At 41.1% G+C, this 16,183-nt stretch overlaps 1 protein-coding gene across 12 annotated transcripts in view; it reads right to left on the bottom strand.

Moving 5' to 3' along the window:
• Positions 1-2,065: 2,065 nt before the first annotated feature.
• LOC116843583 (solute carrier family 41 member 1-like) overlaps positions 2,066-16,183 on the bottom strand; it is a 23,215-nt gene continuing 9,097 nt past the window's right edge. For 4 of the 12 annotated variants that reach the window (XM_032814056.1, XM_032814055.1, XM_032814066.1 and 1 more), the window contains 6 exons: positions 9,635-9,980; positions 8,857-9,036; positions 6,261-6,700; positions 5,833-6,053; positions 5,368-5,713; positions 2,066-4,938 (listed from right to left, as the gene is read on the bottom strand). In XM_032814056.1, coding sequence (XP_032669947.1) covers positions 5,373-5,713; positions 5,833-6,053; positions 6,261-6,700; positions 8,857-9,036; positions 9,635-9,980 — 1,528 coding nt within the window. In that variant the 3' untranslated portion in view covers positions 2,066-4,938; positions 5,368-5,372. The other 8 variants (XM_032814062.1, XM_032814058.1, XM_032814059.1 and 5 more) reach the window with 6 other exon arrangements.

The following is a 16,183-nucleotide window of genomic DNA, read 5'->3' as shown; positions in this document are numbered from 1 at the left end:
TCCAGCAAGTAATCATCAGAATCAAAGAAAATCGGCAAAAGATTTTGGACTTAGAAACTGTAACATCAGCTTTATCTTCACAAGAGAAAATAGACCTGAAAGTAAAATTTTCTTAGATTTAGCAGTTTGACGTAAATGAAAGGTAAGCAAAATGAATTTCTTATTTTTATATTTTATAATTGAAATGTACCTATAAATTAGTGATTTGTTTTTTGGAATTTCTGGTGCTGACTTGTAAATTGATTTGAAAAACTTTAAATTAAATAAGCAAAACAATTATAATTTATTTATTATTAATGTTTTACTTATCACTTATTTTTATTTTTTTTTTTATTACCATTAGAATTTTATTACGCGTACCATTTTTATCATTTCTAGAAAGAGTCCTTGGCTCATAAACCGAAAGTTCGATGTAGGTTAGTGAATAATACAGTTTTCTTTGCTTATTTTGAGATACTTTAGTATGATTTCAGATGTTTTTTTTCAGGTGAAAATCTTTGTCCCAATTTGTTTTGTCCTTAGAGTAAATACTTGCCCCAATTAATCTGCCCTTGGAATTACGTAAATTTTATATGAAAAATTATTGGATTTTTCAGGTAATTTTTGGTTGATTTTTGAGTTTTTTGTGTCTTCCAACATTTTAGAACGTTTAAAACGGTGTCTCTCGTGTAAAAACTCGTGAAAAAATGTATGTAATTCCGAGGGTAGATCAAATTGAGAGATTTTATTTTTATTGGGGGAAATATAGGCGTGTTTTCATTGATTTTATAATTTTTGTTAAATTGGCTATAATCAGGAGATGTGTTGAGTATAATAACCTTGAAAATGGTCTCTTCCGCGTGCAAAATCTCCCACAAAACTTGTTCTCAGCGTAATTTATGGTTTTGAGAGATTTTTGAAAATTTCAGTTTTTGTTGATTCTTTTATCGTTTTTAAGATAATTTTGTTTGATTTTTTTTAAGTTAGATGTGATTTTTCTGTGTTTTTTGGTTGAAAATTTATCTCCCACAAGATCTGTCCTCGGAGTAACATTTTAATATCTACACTGCTGCATTAACATACAAGTCAGTATGACGGGTAAAAAGATTTACAACACTTTTATATTTCTTTTAATGACATAAATGGGTGTAATTTGTTTTGCAAACTAATATATCGCCATGTTCGGACAGAGTCTATGTCCAGGCACGCACACTTGCCAACGGAGCGCGTAATCAATCCATCATACTGACCAATATATGTTGAAGCAACACTTGTACATATAATTCGAGAATCCAAGAAGGAGAATAATGACTCCAATAAATGTAAAGTGGTGCACCAGTAAATTTTGCATAATTTAAAATCATCCTTCTTCGATATTTTACATCAAATATCATGTCTGTTCTAAAAGGGAAGGGGGACAGAAAAATGGATGATAACAAAGAAGATACAAGTCATTTTCTGTATACTTTTTATTATACATATTTTACAAAATTACATCACTGTTTCAGTGAGATCTGCGTCAAAATATTTCTCGACTACTATGCTGCTCGACGATTTCGTTTAACGATTGAAAGCATAATTTCAGCTAGAGACATCGCGATTATTGCGCACTGGTGCTCCATACCACGTCGTCGTAAAACTCGTAATTAACGCCGTAATTGACTAACAGATATCGTCGTTATCTGCGAAGTCGATCTACGACGTAAAGTGCCTATCCTCTCTTTCGTTATAACTTTAACAGAACGCACACAGGAACATATTTCGGAACACTGCACGATCTCTCAGAACCGTTATCGAGTTCTAAATTCGCGTTTACAAGACGCACGTTTTATAACACGATACTGTATACAAAATATTTCTTTTTCTTCTCGCCGCTTATATTATTGTCTGCACGTACGTCGTTCTAGCTTACGGTGCAAACGCTATATTAGGCTATAGACAATTTTCTTCAAGTGACTATGTTTCGTGAAATTATTATGTCGAGATGAGAGTGTTTACGGTCTGGCGATCGAGTGGCAGCATCATTCTCTGAGATATCCTCAACCATTACACAAATGTGTTGCACACAAATAAAACGATTAAAATATATCGTTTCCGCTTTTTTATTTGTAAAAGTTGGTTTGTACAGTGGATCCTATATACTCGCCCAACTTTACATACAAAATACTTTTATATATCCGTCCTCAGATTGCATATTATTGTCTGCGTATTTATAGCACATTTCTTCTCGTTACTACAATCATTACACTCGTAAGAATTAACAAACGCATGCATATAAAGAAAACAAGAGAAAGGAAACATCGCTTTGTGAAACGTTCGCCTGACAGTCACGAGTGTGAAAAACTCAGTGAAAACCATTAAAAACGTTCGATCGTACAATAAAGTATATATGCACGCAATTTAAAAGAACTCACGTTCGGAAATGTAAGTGCGAGTGAGTGCATTTTCGGATCTTACGTAATTCTGCGACGCTCTTTCTGTCGCATTGATAAAAGCATCGTGAAGCAACACTACCGCGTATCAGATCTTCAATGCGAGTGAAAAATATCTCGACAGCGTGAACGTCGGACGAATTTATGCACAGTTATTGATCGCTGATGCAACCCCAAAATTCATCGTATCCCGTAATTTCCTCCTCTGACTAAACATATTTTGTGCTATCTCGATCGGGTCTCGATATTGAACGCAGTTTTCGCCTCAAAACACGCGTGTTAGGGAAGCGCGTGTCGGCTGTTCTCTCGGCGGAACCGGATATATTTGCTATTTGTAGTCGCACTGCAATTCCAGTAGCAATAGCAAAGCGATAATACTGAGAGAGTATGTGCCGAAAGGCGATATCGACTCGGATGTAAAAATCCTTCTCCTTACCGCGAAGACTAAATATTAGTCTTCGACATGCGACGCCTCTATAGGTAATGCGCTATACAATAATATGTACACGGGAATATGAGGACGCCTCTTGTCCTACGGAATATCCTAATTCACGTATTATACAATGTGCTACCGCAAGCCGACAGATGTATCGAGCGAAACTAATTTCGGCCGAAGTATCGTCGTCAACGTTAAAAAAAGTCTCTCTCCTTCCCTGTCTCTCTCATCTCCCCCCCCTCTTTCTCTTTGAACACAAAAACGTGTACGCAGTGTGTACACACGTTCGCAATTACGTCAGGGTGAATAAAATTATTCGCATATTGACTGATCACAACGAGACGTTAACTAAATGCACGTTTCAACTTCGTTAAATGCCACTGATCGTTGCCTCCTCGAAGCGATACTACTGAGTCGTGCACGATTTCGCCAAGGTTCATCCTTGTTCGCTCTTTGCAATCGAAATTCGCTATTTGGCTAACGATACTTCTAAACGTGACTTGAATCCAGCAAAATTTTAATTAATTATTTCTTTTATATCTTTCTTTTATATCTCGATCTCTACGTCGACTTTGGACACTAAGCTCGCGATTATCGCGTGTCTGTGTCGCGCGTATATCTTTCGTCTAATTGCGACCCTTTCAATATAGTATCACGATACATCCGCAAAATATCTAATCCGCGCGTGAAACTTTGGAAGATGTACTCGTGATTCTGGAATCTAAATGATAGCGCTATAGTGTGAACGTGAAGTCATCGATCGCTCTGTCACACGAGATTCTGCGTCTTGCTGGCTCTCGAATTTACCATGATTCGTTTTTCTTTGCATGTTCGGCAATCTTTGTTTAATAAATAATTCTCCGGACGATCACACACATTCTTTAAAGTCGAGACGCTTTCTGCTAATCCCTTTCGATGACTAGCTCGGAAAATGAAGAAAGGAATTTAGAGCTAGTTAGTGGAAAGAGGAAGACTAAATTCCGATTGAATGCGCCGCACGAGTCACGGCAGGAGTTTACACGCTGAGTCTGCACTTGAAGATCGAGCAAATCCGAGAGCACCTAAAGCTTCCAAAAATAGGTCGCGTGGCAGCTTCTAATACCTATCTAAATTTCGTCGTATACGAAGGCAACTATTCGAAGACACATACGCGTTGGTATTACAACTACACGTACTCTTCCTCATCTCCCTGACACTTTCACGCATGCTCCGTGGAAGAGCCGGAATTCCCTCTGAGCCCGATGAATGATAGTTCACGAAGCTGTATAAGAAATCGCTCTCTTCATTGACACAGCTTTTAAAAAATAGGAAAATTTCCGCCTCAATTTTCATTCGTGTTGCAGCGAAAAATTTTGGGTGTTTTTACCGCACCTTAAGAATTACTCGGCTCTGTGAAATTAACGATTCCTTAGGCTTTGAGTTACGCTTGGAAGATATTTCGCCAAATATATCGCCGAAACAATTGTAAAGTTATCGCCGTCACTTCAAAGTAATTCAAGATCCAATATTATTATCTTGATTCGCGTTAGCCTTAAAGAAGAAATTAATTATTCTCGTACGTTAGGCTTTTGAATTTCGATGATAAGATTAAATGCTTGGAAAATTTCCATATCTATCGAGACACCTGCGATCTCTAGGCAAATTTGCTCCATGTGCTACCGAAACGCACATCAATCTTTATCTTCTTGATACATTAGTAGCTAATTAAAACCTGAGTACGCCCACTCGACTGACAAGGCATTAACGATCCATCGCTTTTGTTTATCGTCGTGCTGGATCTTTGAAGTTCCGCTTGCGTTCGTCAAGAATTCGTCAATTGTCGAGTGTCGGGACACCCACATGGATAACGGCTTCTCTGTCTCTCTCGCAGGCTTCTTAGGAAAATAGTACGGCCGGTTCTCGCGATAGTGAGGCGGCGGCAGTCACTCTTGCGACCGACCGTCCGTTAGATTCGCCGGCGAACTGGCAGATCGAAGATTGATTCGCTGGAGTATACTTTCAGACGACCACAGCCTCGTAGGAATGCCCATTCGGTCCGATTTCAGCTTTTGCGCGACTCGCTTGCCGAAAAACGCTACAATTTGTGACTACCTGTAAAAAATCATAGTGAGACTAAGTTTTCCAGCGACATTAAGCAAGACACGATCAGTCGATATTTTCAACGTCATATAACAATAATAATAATAATTGCAATAATATATAGTCAATATTAAATAATTAATCTGTAAAATTATATTTTCATTTAACACACACACACACACATGCAGTTGGAAGAAAAATTATCTGCAATCATATTACCGTTTAAATAATTTTTCTCTTCGGTCTCGACGTAATTGTATCAATTATTAATATCACGATAATGTATAATTAATATCATAAGTGTTGAAGTTACTCTATGAACATGGTTTTGACCGTGTGGACAGAGAAATACCGTAATTAAAAATACAAATGATAGCAGACGCGTGTAATTACCATTATCGTTGACAACCATGCTCATAGTCACATAGAAATTAGTCTTACTACGGTCAAGGCGTGATGGGCGCGTCAAAATCTTGATCTCCAACCAGGTACAGAAATTGGAAGGCAATCGCGAGCAAACTGATCCCGAGCAAGTCACCCATCGCGGTCAGGTACGGGATCGCCGAGTTGTCGGGATCGATCTTCCGCTTCCACATCCAATGGATCATTATATAGGCGATATAGAGGAGCGCCGCGACTTGGAGCATTGCCGCGCATAGGTAAACGAAGACGAAGAGCGGTGTCATCGACGTATCGCCGTCCTTCATATAATTAATCAAGTAAATGAAGATAATGTGACCCGGTATCACCATCGCCATCAGGACTCTCGTCGTTCTGGCGTGCATACCTGAGAAAAGGAAAAAAATACGACGATAAGAGATAATTCTGATCGTGAAAAAAAGAAGAGAAAAAAACAGAGGTAATTCCTTGGCTTTCTCGGGAAATCGATAAAACACAAGAGGATACCTTTCCCGAAGAAGTTGGCGATAGGTGTGATGAAGATGACGGGATGCGTGTGACCTGGCGGAATTAGAAGTGTGCCGAGTTCTGCTTGCTTGTGAAGCGCCGTGGATATCCTGCTAGCCTGGACAGCTACGAGATTTCCGCCTACACCGTTGATGACCGGTTGGAATACCGTCAGATTCTCGAAGCGTGACACCATGAACTCCAATATAAGACCACCACAGCTGTGGGAAATCTCTCGTATTACACGCAACTCGAAAGTCTCGCTTGAGATACGATACGCATATGGTCTAATAATAAATCTTTCATTTGCGATGCATTATTTATACACGTTTCGCGACCCGGATCGAGAGAGAGAGAGAGAAAGAGAGAAAAAGAGGGAGAAGGAGAGGGAGAGAGATATATATATATGATCGAAGAGTTTCCTTTACCTGCTTATCAACATGGCTACCATGACTGGCGTCCAGCCGAAGTAGAGCACATCGTTGGTATATTTGTTCCTCTTGGCGATCCACACCCAGAGGGGTGTGACGAGGACGTAACAAGCTATGACGAGGGGTGCCACCCAGTCCTGCTTGTCTATTGACTCGTAGAGTATGGTGGAGATCCATGAGAGAAGAGCCAACGAAGTGATGTCGCCGAGGCTGGCGGCTATCGGTGTAGCCACGTTGTCCGGGTTGATATGACAATGACGGGAGAAGACGATGACGCCCGCGGTAATAAGGCCCAAAACGAAGGAAGCGAGAGACGCGGTGACCAGGCTGCTGGCGCACAGCAGATACGCGTGATCCAGGGATACCGTGCCGTTACGAAACGCTCCCATCACGATCGCCACAACGGAGCCCAGAAAGCCCACCACTATCGCTTGACACTGCGGAAGATCAGGACTTTTAACTTTTAACTCCGTGTAACTTATTTCTGTCGACGTGTGAAGAAAAATCGCGTGAAGAAGATAAGATTATGTCCTTCTACTGATTCCTTCATAATTCTTCCAATAAACGTTTTACTGATGAAGTACAAATGGAATAGTACATCTAAGTAAAAAGATATATTCATGAAATGACACAATCGATTAAGTCCCAAAAGTATTCTGAACACTTTCTTTTTGCTCTAACAATTAATAAATAATCGTAAAATTGATGTGACGCACAACCTTCCTTTTTAACTTACATTTCCTTATTATTTTATCACATTAATTTTACGGTTATTTATTTATTGATTGGGCGAAAGAAAAGAAGTATTTTAAAAAGGTGTGCTCATTCGATTGTCATTTTTTGGATACATCTTTTTGTTTTGCAAACATTTTGGACATGCATTTCCTAGCTCTTCTGATGTCAAAAATCAAAAAGTCGAGATTCCTCAGATTTTATGAGAAAATTTCAAGCGTGGCTTATCCCTTCGAGAGACTTCGTGCAGTGCCCGATTCATTTATCGCGCGATGTTTTGTGAAGTAATCAGGCGTGTACCACGCGCATATGCACAAAAGATCGTACGGCAAACAGTCGACTTGCCGAAGGCCGCCTACCGTCAGCGTTAAACACATAATAAAATAAAATCGTGGCGCCAATGATAAGACGGCCGGAGCGCGTAGCTCAATTGCTAAATCGAGCAGCTAGGAAAAACGTTACTTGTTTTCCCAGAATTGTCCCGCCGGCTCGTTTCACAATTAACCGCTAACCACGGGTCAAATTGCCGCGGCGTATCGTTGTATTCTCTGACAACTCGCAAATTCCAGGAAGTATTAACAACGACGATCGTTTCGTGATTAGCGAGCGACGGGACGATTTGTCTCGAAATCCGCGGATTACAGTAATCACATCGCCCGTCGCTTACGCTCGGCGGATTCGCCAGATTACTCGCGTCCGCCAATTTAACCGAGTAGAAATTCGCGTAGTTGAACTTGAACTTAAAAAAAAGAAATAGGTAACGTGCGACAGCCGCGGATATATTTACGATGTAGGAGATGATAAGACACGCGGATGATTAACAGCGGTGAGATTTTTCCGCGAGTACGCGCGCGCGCTGTACGTCGCCTAGTTGCAGTGCTCGTTAAACAAGACGCGGCAATTGCGCGCGCGCGCTTCTCTACGAAGCGTCGGAAAGCCGTATAGCTGAGAGCAAAAGTTTCAGAAGAAAAATAAACGGCGTCGGATTGAACCAATACACGTCTCGCCATTGTACTCGACGGAATTAAGTTACGGCTCCTTTGAATGATAAGTGGTAAATATCGGCGTTTAATATGGAACATCTAGTTAGAACCAGTTTCGCGACGGTAAAGTCTGAAGCTAAATCTGAGGAAACTCTGTCAAGAGCGTGTCTGCACACAGCTCGATGTGAAAAAGAACAAAAGAAAAGAATCTTTCCACTTGGTGGAATAAAGTATACATGCACGTGTATTCGATAGATGAGTGATGATCTGTGTCATTCCGTACTTAAGGTCGCCGTCACATCACGCGAGGTTTGCAATGAAATAACTAAAAATACGGAGAAGAATATTCTTAAGACTCGCCGTGCAGAAGTCTGGCAGTCGATCAATAATATTTATTGTCGAGAGGATAGTAATATTCGATCTTAATAGTCAGACATAAGCTGTTACTATTGGAATAGCTTATTTATAATAGAGAGGGTGGGCAAATCTCATTAAGTTATTAAGTAACAAAAATTAATCCAAACATTTTTAAGTCAATAAAAGGGGTAAATTTGACAGTGAAAGGTCAAAGTATGAAACCGACAATAATGACACGCGCCTGTTTACCAAGACCGTATATTGTTATTTTCCCGATAATAAATATTTTATATAGGGATTTTATATATATTTTAAATAGGGTCCGACTATTAACGCGGTTACTGTAGTCTTTAAATTATATTTTCTTGTGCAATTGCGATGTGATTTATCGTGGGATGAAAAATATGAATATTACAAACAATCATCGCGCAAAGGTCGCAGAGGATCAAAGTTTCTACAACTAAACTAACGAAAATAATTGATTCATCTTTGAATACGACGAGAGTCATGATTTTTCTTACCTGTATTAATACGAGATTCCCAACAATCATGTGCCATTGCTCTCTCGGCATGTCCATGTGACCGAGATTCGCTTGAGTAGAAAGACGCGACGCCAGGGTCATTTCCAAATTACCCTTTAGTCCCAGAAGTGCCGGCACCAAGATCATGAGTTCGTTGACTTTCTCGAAGACTACCCAATGCTGTAAACGAGCATGAAAGATTGCTGACAAAATGAAACAGATTCTACTGAGTTAATTTAAAATCGATCTTCTTTAAGAAAAACACGCATAATTAAATACAGACGAAATAAATCGGGCGCAGAAAGAGTCTACTACCGCAAATGATTTCAATGTACAGACTTTTATTACAGACAATGTACAGACGGAGAGAATTCACTGATTGCTCGAAAAAAATTAATATTTCTAATCATATCAAATGGGCTAATAAAAACCATATGCTGGCCTAAAGTTTACTGAAAAAAAAATTGTCAGGAAATGTGAACTATGAAGTTAAATATATAATTTCTGATGTTGACTTAATTAATGTAATATTCTTAATTTGTGAAGCTCTCACTACGAAGAAGACAATACTAATTAAAGAATTGATATTAATTGGAGAATCTGCCGTGAACGCTTGACATTATATAAAAAGTCGAGCAACCGTCCTATATCAAAGAACACAATCAGCTGTCGCGTGTCGCTGAATCACCCGGCATGACCCGCATCAACATTTCCACAAAATCGATCGATCGTGTTTCTCATGAAATATTTCAGTGGCACGAGGGTGAGTCGATCGTACTTGAACCAGGTCGAGGACTAATCCAGCGCCCACCATGCCTAAGCCGGCGATGAGGAAAGGTATAAAGACTTGGATGGTGATCGCCAAGTACGACTCGAGCGGCTCATCCTCGGTCACGCCGTAAATCTTGCTCTCGGCGACGACATCCGGCAGCCGACCGCCGTCAGTGGCGTCGTCGAAGATGGTCACCTCGAGACACTCATCAGCGTGCCCGATAGAGTTCGCTTGACCGGCTTGTCCGTTGGTAGTGGTGTTTGACTCGGAGGTGGTTCGCGAGCGGCCATCGGTCGGTGTCATCCTGGCGGAGTTCTGCTTCTCCGGAAGCAGAGGCTCCTTACATTGTTCACTGCCGACAGAAAGGAGATTTTCGCTGACACGTTGACATCGGCGTTACCGACTCGCAGAGAGCTTCTAAGAGCTGGTAGCAAGAAATGAGAATGTCGTTGCGTGAGAGTCTCATTAACCCTTGGGCTATGATCGTCAGCAAGCGATAAGCTTAAAGCGTTATGGTATCTTGAAACAGGACTAAAGCAAACGTCATTCATTTGGGAGGAAAGGGATAAATATCTAATGTACAAGAGTCGTAAAAAATAATCTAAGAGGTAGTCAGTATAAATTAAAAAACAGTCTTTTTTATACAGGATAATGGCACGAAGTGTCCCATGTCTCATGTAGATTAGGTGGAATTAAAAGTTTTGTATCATTTTGCAAGTAACTACGTAGATTTTTAGTTATTAATTAAAGAAGATTCACGGATGATCACACACGATAATCATGTAGTATAAATTATATATAAGCAATATCGATTATAATTCAACGGTATTTTATTATGATATACAATAAAGAAATGAATTTATACTTTTAAAAAAGAATCCGTCCCAATCTTCGTTGCTCATAGATAATCGCCGCGAATCATTCCTCAAATGAAAGGTTAAAGTCACTTGATCGTGACGATTAGCGTGTGCTTTAGCGATAAGAAAAAAGTGCAAGATAAAGACAAAAGCTGTGTTGTTAAGCGATGTAAGGATCAGTGCATAAGAAGCGTACGATCAACTGTCGTGCATGCTGATTCCACAATTAAATAATCCTGCCGCGTGATTTCGATCACGATTCCATGCCATGGACACTGTTCACCTCGGCACTCGAACATCGGAACCGAGAACGCACCGCGAAATAACGACGCGATCGACGCTGTTACTTTTCACTCAATTCGCTCGATCATTTCGTTGAACTTCCCGTTCGGAGGGATTTTCGCACGTCCCCCGAAAAATGCATAACGATATCAGACGTACTTTTCGAACTTGACGGCACTCGTCTGGTCATGCTGTGGCTTGTCGGGCGGCACTCGTACCGGATGTTGATGCACCTGGCCCTCTATCATCTTCCTACTGAGGGCTGCGTGACACTCGCTGCCGCGAATATATAGCCATTCTCCTTTGAGAATGATAAGGCTCGCGTAAGCGCGCTAGCGTTCGCACTCTCGCCGACCAGACAGTTATATTTCAGGACACAAACAATGCAAATTACGTAATCGCCGCGAGGGGAGTCTCGTGTTATCTCTCCCTCTCTCTCTTTTACTCGTTTTCTCTCCTCTTGATCGTCGATTAGATTCGCTCAGTAGACGCTGTTAGTCATGTCGAAAATCGAAATATGGATCATCCAACGGTGCCGGTGCCAGTCGAGGAAGGTAGGCAGCCTCTTACTGCGGTGGACCACTGCCAAACAATCGTCATTTTAATGCAATCGCGAGCTTAGTGGAGCACGTAGTGTTATAATAAATCGGTGAGTCGCAGACTTGTCTATAGACTCTCTGCCAGAGATAGGAGAAGACTCGAGTTCCATTCGTGGGAAACATACCGTGTTGAATGTTGTGAATTGGTGATCTAGTTCTGAATTTTTCAATGAGAGGAACCAACTTCGCGCTCTAAGATACAATAATCGATCTCAACGTATGGGAGCGAATGCGTTCGTGAAATAATCTTCCGCGTGTAAACGGCAATGCTGAAACACGTCGATTACAATTGCAAGATACTGTGATTACGTCGCGTTTATGCATAATTATTACGCTACGAGCGAGCGTCTAGATCAGATAAATAATATCGCGAACGGGTTTTTGCTTTTAATTAACATGTAACACGTTCTCAGATTCCTCCCACTCACGTTTCGTCATGACAGACTTTGTCTTGCTGCATCACCGCGATACGATTCATGCCGAGCGTTTCATTATAGTAATTAATATAATATAATAGTGACTATAGTAATCGTGGGTTAGTCCACGTGGTTGACGTGTTAATAAGCACTTGCGGCATCGCGGCTCATTAATTCCCTCGTCAATACGGACTGACTTTTGCGCAAACGCGCAAACAGATTTTCGATTTTGGCTATCTATATTTAACATCCATAAGTGCGCTTCGATATCGCCGCTGAACATGTCACGATAACCGTGATAACGATGCTCAATCGTCGCGACGTTACGCGCGGAAATTGAAACTGCAAACTGCTCGATTAAGGCCATTCGATTAAGCAACCTTGCTTCGTGTTCCACGTTTCCTTTCGTAATCTTAGCTGCAACATTGGTACACTGAAACAATCCGTACCATATGCTACAAAGTAGAAAGAAAGAAAGGAAGATATGATGCTCGTCAAATTATAATTTCCGATAAATCAAGATTCAGTTTTAAAGATATTCATTTTGTAGCAAAACAAAATTAAATTAATTAATTCAGGAATTTTGGTCTTGACATCGTCGGACCTTTCTCCGTTTCTTCTTTTTTCGCTTCTGTTCATCGCCCTACGATTCGAGAAAATTAAGAATCTGGTTCTCAAGACTAATTTCTACCAAATTCATTAAAATGAGTATATTTATTGTAACCAAAAGACACTTAATTTTCTTCTTTTCGCCGAAAGAAAAGATAAAAGAAGAGTTTAATCACGACGACCAGTAGAAAGATACTTCATCGATAAAGATCAACGTGGAACGCGACGAGGCCGCCCGACGATCGACCGCGCAATCATTTGATATTCATTGTCTGGTCAGCTGCACCTTGCGTCACGCATCGACCGATTGTGAAAGAGCGGATAGGTCTGAAAAGCACGTTGCGTCGCGCACGGATTGCACGAGTTCTCGTAACCTTAACCTACGCGCAATCAAGCTGCTGGAGCCTCGACGACGGAATACACACGACCACCGTCTATCTGCATCTCGCGTCCTTCGCGTTCTCTCCGTCTTCTGAATCATCGGCGAACAGGTAGCGACCGATTCGCGCCGATAACGCATTCCTCGAGAGGCAGACACGCATACTCGTATAAATCCTGTCCAGAAAGCCTCTCACCGATTCGGCCTGACCCTGAAAGAATCCTCGGGAATACTTTAATAACGCATCATCGACGGCTACTAGCTCTTATCCGAGACAGCCAGCTATCTACTTCGCTTATGTACGTTGTCTCGCAATCGACTTCAGTATCGTGCGCGCACGAGGTAACGCCCTGAAGGGCCGAAAGTCACACAAATCGCAACGGCAAGTTGAAGGGTTCGGCTCGGTCGGATCTACTCGTTTAAAACGTCAGGAGGAAACTCTGTACTTAATTTCACATTTCGGAAAATCGTAGTTATGTATTTTGATTATTAATTTCGAAATGCATTCTCCGAAATGTAGACTTCCTGCTGTCTTAACGAGCTCTACAATCATCTCCACTCGTTATTACTGTCCACACATTAAACTCTCCTACATTTCTACAGCTTAAACCGTTCATTCCATTTCAATTGCTACACTCTACTCATGACACAAAAATTTCAACGGTGCTCCAAAATCAACTCAAGCCGGCCAACTACTAATGTCTCGTGACTCTCTCGCCGGGCAAATCTTGCAATTCGCAAACCTCGCCTCTACAAAGGACACGGTATCTATTCACTATAAGGTGTCCCACCAGACCAACACGTTGCGGCTCTTTTCGCGTACCTGGATCCTCAGGCGTGGTCTCGGCGGGCACTCGTTCCCAAGGACGTGAGTCCTCCGTCGAGTCCACTCTAACTAGGTCGTTGATCGCCGGCTTCGTGCCCGATCGGTTCTTCGGCGCGAGATCAGCCCACGTCGAGCATCTGATGGTGGTCACCCGGTGGCCTGGTGCGAGGCCGTTTCACGCTGCGGTTACATCGCGACTGATCGCGATCGTGCATCACGCTCGCCTTCTTAAAACTAGTTTGGGGACACACGGGGCATCCGTGTGTGTCGGCAGTGCCGGACGGGGCAGGCGCGAGTTTATCGATCCACTTTCCAGTTAGACCGTTCGCAAACTCCTCGACTGCACCACTACTCCGCTGTTGTTCACCAATGGCGAATCGACTCCTCGGCTTCGCTTGCGTCCCCCGTCGTCCCCAGGACTCGCGAAGAGGAGTCTTGGAGGTCCTAGTGACGTCACTTGCGACGTAAAATCGTGAAACGACGGTTGCGTCATCGTTCGTGTGCATTAGTCTTGTGTTTTCAGTGATCTTGTTGCGTCTCGTCGTACACATTCGACCTTATCAACTCGTCGTTCCTGAACGAATCTGAAAGGGCCGCCTTCGCATTTCGAATCCTAGTGACGTCGCTTGGGATGCCCTATTGCGAACAGTTGCGTCCTCATTTCATTGAATTCTGCAGTTGCATTGTGTCATGTGTGACTCCGTTGTACCTTGAGTTTATTCATTACACTCTTCGTCGTTTTTAGCGCATTCTGGAAGAAATGTGTTTCCTCTTCGTGTTCCAAATCTTAGCAGTTTGCTCAGCTGGTCTTCACGATGTTACGAATTGAGTTAAGCTCGTCGACGCATCTTTCACCGTTACTCATCATTTTCAGGACGCAAACGCTTTATTTTAGTTGGTTTTTCAGTTACTCGCGGAGATCTCTAATTGAGACAACATAGGGTGATCCAACACATCCCTCTGTGAGAGATCGTGACGTCACATGCGCCGGTTATGCAGGCATCGGTTACGTCATCAATCAACAGCTGATGCATTCGGAGAAGCTTCTCGTTCATTCATGGATTTACGACGCGTTTACGAGTGTTGCACAATCGCCGCCGTTCCACACAATTTTTGCAGCTTATGACCGATTCGCTTTTGCGCATAGTAATTTAATAATGGTAATAATTAATATTACCTCAGCAACAATTTTACCGCAAATTTTCATTTGGTTCTCCGTGTCCATTAAAACGTTACATCAGACGTGATTACGTTAAGCGGATTATCGATCGCGTATATTGCGCGCACCACGGATTAATATCGGGTAAACTTTTGCCTACAATTTATTACAAAACTTCTTAATTACATGCAATTTCCAAAGAAATTGTCGAAGCCACTGTGATCCTCGCAGTTTGTGTTCATCATTATAATTAATCTATGATGTACCGTTGGCATAATTTATAATTTTTCTAACTTGTGCATAACTTTTTCCATATAAATATTTTGTCTCCGTAAAATTTGTATGACAGCAACTTGGACGTCACTAGAATTTAAAATTCATTACCGTAGATATTTTTTCTATTTTTATAATGATTCATAGTCGTGCGTGAAGTTCAGAATTTAACGATACACGCGATAGTTTCGGTTGGCATTATAGATACGTCGATTACATCAAGGCCTACATATTATGATGCAAATGCATAAATTGCCGAGGACTATTGTTAGGTTGTAACACCTGTATTTGATTACATAAGTTCATATAAGGTGACCTTCATTCAGCGCGAAAAGACTCATCATCAATTTTGCAAAATTATCTGATATCATTCCAGAAAGTAAAAGCAAAGTCTATTAAATATTTATTCATTTACTTAATTTACTTAATTTCTTTGCGCGTAATATACAATGGCGCGTAATATATTGTATATTTTCTAACAAGGACGGTACCATAGATGAATAAGTAAGGTTACTCGTGAAGTCAAGGATAAAAAGAGAGGGAGTGAGGGAAAAGTGTGGAGTATCAATCATTTTGGATTTGTTCTTTCAGTAATGATCTCTCGCGGATCTTATAAAATTTCTTATAAAACACTAGGTTTCTTCGTGCCAAGATGCCATTCCAAAATCAGATTCTAATTTGAAGAATCACTTTCGCAGCTACCGAATGCTGTATATTCCCATTCTCTTTTAAGTGTTGCAAGGCCTTTACTTCTTTGTAATTTCGATTTTGTCTGCGCAATTGAATTGCGTCAATGCGGATAAACGTGTTGACCATGAATATGATCTGATGCGAAAAAAGCGCAATTATGCCGCTTGATTGTTTGATAATCAGCATAAATATATATATACTGAAATAAATCGCCGATTAAATAGCGGAGAAGATTGCTATACATTTACACTTTATCTTGTGAAATCTACAAGTACGTAGCTCCAATCAAGAAACTCATTCCATCTAAGAGAAATAATTTCTATCAAAGGAAAATAATTTTCTTTTTATAAATTAGGGAAGGGGCACACGGATTGTTGGATTCTCTTCTTCACTTTTTAATCAGTTTCTCTATCCGTTTTCGATATATATTTTTAATTTCTTTCTATTCTACTTCCCCCTACAGAC

Source organism: Odontomachus brunneus, unplaced genomic scaffold (genome assembly GCF_010583005.1).
Source record: "Odontomachus brunneus isolate Ranch 3 - 2012 unplaced genomic scaffold, Obru_v1 Obru_scaffold_034, whole genome shotgun sequence".
NCBI lineage: Eukaryota > Metazoa > Arthropoda > Insecta > Hymenoptera > Formicidae > Odontomachus > Odontomachus brunneus.
This window is presented reverse-complemented; position numbering and strand designations above follow the sequence as displayed.